Source organism: Drosophila persimilis, unplaced genomic scaffold (genome assembly GCF_003286085.1).
Source record: "Drosophila persimilis strain 14011-0111.01,24,50 unplaced genomic scaffold, DperRS2 tig00000002-arrow-pilon, whole genome shotgun sequence".
NCBI classification, from domain to species: domain Eukaryota; kingdom Metazoa; phylum Arthropoda; class Insecta; order Diptera; family Drosophilidae; genus Drosophila; species Drosophila persimilis.
The window spans coordinates 21,810,752-21,818,209 of record NW_020825289.1 but is presented as its reverse complement, the minus strand read 5'-3'; the positions used below and the strand labels follow the sequence as shown (position 1 = coordinate 21,818,209).

The 7,458-nt window shown below is 53.8% G+C and overlaps 1 protein-coding gene across 1 annotated transcript; it reads right to left on the bottom strand.

Moving 5' to 3' along the window:
* Positions 1-3,059: 3,059 nt before the first annotated feature.
* Positions 3,060-4,612, bottom strand: LOC6601347 (serine protease inhibitor 42Dd). Its single transcript, XM_002026370.2, has 4 exons — positions 4,547-4,612; positions 3,561-4,462; positions 3,348-3,492; positions 3,060-3,286 (listed from the first exon to the last, which is right to left on the bottom strand). The coding sequence occupies exons 1-4, from the start codon at positions 4,560-4,562 to the stop codon at positions 3,162-3,164; spliced, it is 1,188 nt and encodes a 395-aa protein (XP_002026406.2). The 5' UTR covers positions 4,563-4,612; the 3' UTR covers positions 3,060-3,161.
* Between the last annotated feature and the right edge of the window lie 2,846 nt (positions 4,613-7,458).

Here is a 7,458-nt window from a genome sequence, read left to right as displayed (position 1 = left end):
GCTGCCCGCCCGAGGGGGCCGGGGGGTGGGGTGCCGATTGCCATTGCCTCAGCTGCAGCAGCGTCTGCCGGAGAGTGCCTGCTCCGACCTGACAGTAAAATCTTCCCGGGGATAATTTGAATAATTTCACTGACCCCAGCCAATCGCCCAAACCCCGCTAGCGGGGGGCGGGAGGCGGGACTCCGCCAGAGCCAAGAGGCAGGCAGTGAAAGTTCAGTCTTCAGTTGGCCCGGCTGACAAATGGCTTTTAAATCACCTGTCCGGCCATGAATCAGACTCCGGCCTGGACTGCAGACTCCGGACTCCGGACTCCGGACTGTGCCCCTTGTTATTCCTGCGATGCTCCACAGATTTCTTTTTGCATACTTAAGACACTTGGCGTTGACTTGCAATTTGCAGCAAGTGAAATGGATGTGCAGCCATCAGTTGGTGCCCCGCCCACAGTCCTTGCCTCATTGCCCCATCGCCCCATTGCCCCATGAACGGGTGGCAACGCATGTCTGGCTCGTGGCTGGTGGACGGGGGGCGGGGCATGGGCCCATGCGGCGTATGCGTAACCGCAATGAAAAGCCTTGTGCCTGTGCCTGTGCCTCTGCCCGTGTCCGAGGCGGAGTCCGTGTTGAACGCTGCAGCTCTGGCTCATCAGAAGTTTGGCCTGGATGACGGCTTATTATCAGCAACGGCAGCACTTTCCACGCTCCAAAGCACTTGGCGGACGGGTGGATGCCGCCCGAAGGGGGGCACAGGGGGGCGGGAAGGGGCATGCTGCACTTTTGTGATGGATTAACCGGCGCTTAAGCTGCAGTCGAGCGATAAGTGCCGCTCATGGCAGGCCATTTTGTGTGCTGCCGCTCACTCAGCTGCCACACCTGCCACGCCAGCAACTTGCCACCTGCCACCTGCAGCCTGCAACCTGCAACCAGGGAGGGAGCGAGCGAGGGTCCATGCCGAGTGCGCGACTGACGCAAGGTAACGGAAGCTGGCAATGAGAGACGTTTTAAAATTGAAATGTAATTTCCTGCAGCATGTGGCAGAGGCCAAAGTAATAGGCGTCCTGGCAAAAGGACAGCCCCAACACATGCAGAGGATGCAGGCACGTAAGTCAAAGTCAAGGATACCATAAATAAGTTAAATTATGCCTCTACGGATAACACTTGCATGCAGTCCGTGTCCGGGGGCAGGGACGGGGGCAGGGGCAGGCTTTACTTGCCAGTGAGTAGATTTACTTTGCCACAAGCATAGGTGGGGTCTCCCTCGCTCTATGGGAATGATTTCCAGAGCGGGCAAACAAGTAGATCTATTTCTATTTCTACCTCCAAGGCCCTTCTTCGCCGTCTTCAGAGTGGGGGGCTTCCTCCTTGGTTTCTGGTCGGGCACCCCTTCCGAAATGGTAACCTGAAAATCTCATTAACGCACACGCCCTGTGCCCTGTGCCTTTCGTAATCCGAAACATAATGCCATGAAGATGTTGCACAAACGACGATTTAAGTACTGTGCTCCACGCAGTGGAGTGGAGCCCCAGAATGGCATTGATTCCAGTGGCCTGGCTGTGGATCTGCCGTTGTTCTCCCTCTTGTTGTGGCAATTCATGGACCAAGCAGTACGTGTGTGTGTGTGTGTGTGTGTGTGTGTGGGTGATGATAAGCTGCCCCACCAACCGAAACCTCATGGCCAATGAAGATGCTTAATGCATTTTGTGACCGCCGGCACTTGCCGCCCGTTGTTGCATGCGGATGCGTTTGATTGGTTTTGAATTACATTTTAGGGTCCGGCCACTTGATATATTATGTTGCAGTTGCAAATGCAATTACGGCCAGAGTCCGGCCCAGTCGCACACATAACATTCACAGTCGAATCGGATCGAATCGGATCCATAACTGCCCAAAAAACAGCCCAATCTGGGGCAACTCTTTTCGAGGGAATGCAATTAATTTGCTTGGAATATTTGCCGTTCCATCGAGTCGTGCTATTTGCAAAATTCCGCATAAATTCGTAATTATTCGTTTGACAAAGTTGCAATCAAATTCATTTCGATGCCGTTCCCAGTAATTCGATTATTGTGACATTTTACATTAGCATTTGACACAAATGACACGACTAGGAGAGGGGGGAAGGGAGTCCCCCTGGGACTGGCAGAACAAACCAAAAGATAAACATTTGCCGCACAAAACTCGCCAAATGGCCATCAATAGCAGACGGGGCACCATTTGGGGCAGACCAGAACAGACCAGAGCGGGGCGGGACGGAGCACCAACCGGCGGCAGCTCCGGGACAATCATCGATGAATTGGACGGGCAAACTTTTGCCACCGGACGCGCGCGACTCCAACTCCAACTCCAGGTCCAACTCCAGGTCCAAGTCGAAGTCCAGTTTCGATTCCGATTCCGATTCCGGGGCCTTGGTTCGCGTTTTGCTGCTTGTCTCAGCTGCTGTTCCATGGTCCCTGCTTCTGCCCTGCCTCCATGGTCCCCGCTGAAGTTCACTACAGTTGAGAAATTACTTATTTTTCAATTGTTGGCGGCCCTTTCTGGCCGGAATGGCCCGGCATTTGGCATTGTTGTAGGAGCGCCGTGCCGCGCCGCGCCGCGCCGGGCCATTGCCGTGCAATCTTGATTACTGTCAGTGGCAGCAGTTGTATTTAAAATTGGCTAACAAGTTGGCTGGACTGGCCCGGACCCGGACCCGTACCCGGACCCGGCAAAAGAATTCTCGTTTGCTGTTGCCTTTTTATGCTCTGCAGTAAGTATCCTGTATCCTAGGAGTGCCAGGGAATGCTTCGCCTGGGAGGAAGGGAGGGAACGGAAGGATCCGGGGGGATTACCCATAGAGTACTTGGGATGCTGTCTGCTGTCTTTGGTTTCGGGGGAATGACAGATCCTAGAGGACAATTTAGAGGGTATCTCGTGGGCGGAATACTCGACTGAATCGCTTCCACTAGATACTTTTCATTTAGTTTTGCAGCTGCCGTTTCTCCCCCCCGCCCTTTCCCAGTGATCTCTCCGGGCAGCCATTTTTCTATTTGTTTTGCCCCGCCCCCGCCCCCAATCACCAATCACCCGTACGATGCCTTGCCTGCTGTGGGGCTCTGTATTCTGTGCGCCTTTCTATACATTTGTTTGCCAATAATCTGATGTTCGATGGGACGCAGGGCGGCTGATGAATCAGGGCTTCAGGAAGCGCCCCACGAAGTAGACGGTTCTGTTGTTGCGGATCGCAAAGACGAACGGGCGGTTGGCCATGAAGAGCTTGCGATCGGGGTTCTGCACGAAGGCCGCTGCTCGGGAGGCTGCAAAGGAGATCAGAGAGGGCATTAGGGAGGGACGAGGGGGACTCCAGCCGGGACTTACGCGTGTCTGGATCCGTCTCACAGCCGGACTCGTTCACCTGCAGGTAGAGCTTCTGCCTGGCCTCGGAGATCAGCTGGGGCGACTTCTTGGCGAAGAGGCCACTGAGATCCGCCTGGCCGGGGCTGAAGATCCGGGATATGCCCATCTGCAAGAGGTCAAAGGGTGAAAGGGCTGGGACACAAGACTCCTGGTCTAGTAGGGGGCTGGGGTCACCTTCTGCATGGGCACCTTCAGGTCGATGTCGCACTCGATCTTGAACTGGGGCATCACCACGTCCACCTCGTGCATCAGGCCCTTGGTGGCCACCTCGTTCAGGTCGAGCAGCGCCAGCTTCTGCTCGAGCTCGGGCAGTCCGTCCACCGCGTGGGGCACGACCAGCATCATGCTGATGTCCGAGTCCTCGAAGGGCAGGTGCAGGATGGAGGCCTTGAGCTTCTTGGAGTCCGCGAAGCGGAACTCCCCGACCTGCCGCATCATCAGCAGCTCCATGCGCTGGGCGGGGTTGATCCAGAAGTCGCCGGCGCCCGTGCGGTCCATGGAGAAGCGCTTCGCCCACTTGGCCCGGAAGTAGATGGAGTTCACGAGCAGCACGCTCGACTCCGGGCTGAAGGAGGCCGGCGTGAGTAGGTTGCGGACCGTGTAGAAGGTCTGCAGCTCCAGCCACCTGTTCACCTGCCGCGTGGACGCGTCGGCGTCCGAGTAGTTCAGGGCGTCCGCCTGGGCGTTGAAGAACTCCACGGCCTTGGTGTTGAAGTCCGGCCGCAGCGGCAGGTCGCTGCTCACGTACAGCCGCGTGATCAGCCGCAGGGCGGCGCCCCGCTCCGAGCAGGTGCACTCCCTGCTCCAGAACTCCGCGTGCTGCTTGGCGATGTCCTTCTTCCCGGCCGCCCCCAGCATCAGGGTCGAGCGCAGCTCGTTGGCGCTCTTCCCCCCGGCCCCCATGAACACCAGCGTCAGGGCGCTCCGGGCAGCGGCCGGCGAGACCACCATGTTGCCCCTCGGCGAGTCCTCGTTCAGGGCCCGGAACAGGTTGCGGGCGAACACAATCGGACCCGCACTCAGCGAAGGCGCCGTCGTACCCGCGGCCGCCATCGGGATCAGGCAGAGCAGCAGCACTGGCAGTGGAAAATTTTACAATCTCGAAACAGATCTCGAAACAGATCTCGAAACGGATCTCGAAACGGAGTAGTTTTGGTTACCTATTTCGCCTGGCATGTTGGGGTCTGGAGCTCTCAGTGGAACCGACTTGGATCGCCGCTGTCCGATCACTGATCGGCGCATGGATGGAACAATGGATGGAACAATGGATGGAACAATGGATGGAACAATGGATGGAACAATGGAGGGGGCCTCCGATGAGATCATCTATCGCGAGTCGTAGTCAAACCGGTTCCATTGCGCCGCCAATTAATCAAATGCCCCGTTGTTGTGCCTCCCCCCCTTGGGAGCCCACGCAGAGTCGAAGCCCTGTGCAGCTTGAGGAACCTACCATCTGGTTTATTTCTCGAGTGCTTCCGATCCACTGCCACTGCCACTGCCAAGGCCAAGCTCTGCTCCCGAGGGCTCTTCTCAATCTGCGGCTAAAAGTGATCCAAGCCCTGAGCTCTTTCTGTTTGTGATGACATGGAAAATGCTTTCTGTATGGTTTTTGTGTCTGCCATTATTTTTATGCGCTTACACAGAGAGAAAAAACGTACCGAGAGTCGAATATTTACCATTCGATTGCGGAGAGAGTGGAAACATTTCCATTGAATATAATTTAATTCCCATAATTCCCAGAATTCCCATAAAAATTAAATATATTTTCTACAAATTTAAAAAAAATTTATTATATTTATTTACAAGTGTTTTATATTTTTTATATTTATTTTCAAGTGTCTTATATTTTGTAATATTTTTGTTCCTCTAAAAATTCCATTTAATTAAATTTTTGCTTTTACACTGTCCTTTTTTTCTCTCAGTGTATGTGTGGACTTTTATTTGTTGCATTGTTTTTTTTTTGTTTAGTTTTGTTTGTATTTCTGTCTTGCATCGCTGCCAATTTTTGTCTCGACTGGCAAATATTTTCGCAGCTCTCGAAATGGCCAAAAGGGGGTGGTGGGTGGTGGTGGCTGGTGGTGGGGCATGCCCGGTATTTGCATGCCACGACAGTAAGTCAATAACATCAGTGTATTGGCAGCTGCCTCGGCGGTTCACCATCTCTCTAGCGTTTCTCTGCCTCCCTCTCAGGGGCTTATGTGGTGCAGGGGGGGGCTCGTCTTTTGTGTATTCGATGGAGTGGGTGCTTAAATGCTGTCTACACATTCCTCTGGCCCGCCTTCTCTGTTTCTCCCGCGAGCAGAGACTGCAGTCGGGCATCGCTTTGCGCAAATTTCGCGCTTGATTTGCCTGCTTATGCGCCTGAAGCGTTTCCTATTTATACGAGTATTTCAATTTCAGTTTCGATTCGTTCACCTTTTCACGTCACAAGGCTTCCTGTGTCTACGGCTTTGTGTGCGTGCGTGTGCGTGTGCGTGTGGCACTCATGACTGGCGCAAATGAACAAATTTCACGAATGATTGAGCCATTTAAGTGCCATTCGGCGACTCGATTCGAGTGCATCTAACCACACCCAGAGCACCCGCTCCTCCCAGAGCACTCCTCCCTCCCCCCTCCCTTTTTGATTGATTTATACATTCTAATATCCTTGATCGTCTTACGAGAACTAGAAACTTTGGCCGTAATGCAATTATAATTGAGTTCTTTTGTAGCCGAGGAAAGCGGCTTATATTTCGTATTGCAAAAGTGAAAATTCAATGGGGGATCATCGCTGGCAAATCGCGCACTAATTGCATTTTCATGGAGTACTCGAAGCGCCTCGAGGCATGCAGCACACACTTACAGGGTGGCAGGGGGGCGGCTTAGAGCTGGCCCAACAAATGGAAACAATTCAATGCCGAATTGCCGTGCAGATGCCACCAAATGAGAGGCACGGGGCCTCGACGGCAGGAGCCCACTCGATTTTCTCCCTCTTGCGCCAGGCTCCAGGCTCCAGGCTATCATTTTCGATTGTGGAAACTTTCCGCATGCTGTTGCGGTTGCCGCGCATCGAGAAGTACTCAGCCAACTAGTTTGCGGTTCACTTGGAGGAGACCCCTTCACAGCTGCCACGCCCACAACCACCACACCCACCACAACCAGCACACCCACAGTCTTGCCATTGAAGCCACTCTATCCGCAAAAGATACAGCATTTCACTACAATATTGAGCAGCGACGGCCGTGGATTCTTGGGCCGAGAATTAACCTCCTCCCCCCAGGCGATATGGTAATGGGCTGGCCAGGTGGACAAATCAATACGGGACTGTCCAGGGCGGTCCGAGAGGTAGCTGCAACTGAAACTGGGTGTCTCGGGTTCTATTTGCTGCCACATCCGCCCCTCGCCCATCGCCCCGCTCTCTTGCCACTCTCTGATTGACTTTGTAGCCTTGTCCGTTTGATTTGTGGTACATTTTGCAGTTGAAATCAAACAGCAGACAGCAAACACACAGCAAGAGGCAAGTGGCAAGGCTGCAAGGCTGTGAGCAGTAAACTGTGAACGACTATCGATTGGATGGGGCTGGGGCTGGGGCTGGGGCTGGGCAAATGTGTTGCAACACGTTGTCACGCATACGCACCGTTGCACCAGCCCCAGACCCAGCCCCAGCTCCAGAGCCCATATCGAGCTCCATAATTAATTGTTTTGCCACACTTGTGCTGCAATTGAACTGCAGCACAGCACAGCACAGAACGACACGTACACACACCTATTTATTTATTAATTAAACCATTCCATTGTTCAATCAAACTTCTGGGAAATGCGGGGATGCCTCAGCCGGCTGCCTTACGCCACTGTGGCAAGTATTCCAACTAACTCCCTGGGCTGTCGTCGGGGGCATTCATCATTTAATTAGTTGCACAGCTTGTACGGGGAATTGTCTGATTTGCGGTGAATGATTTCACTAGATTAGACGCAACAGTTTGGGCCCTTCCGGCGGGCCCTTCCCCCGGAGAGGCCACGCACTTGTCCGCTCCGAAACCCAATTGATTTTCCGATTTTCTCCTGGCTCTGTCCTTGCGTCTACCTCCGACTT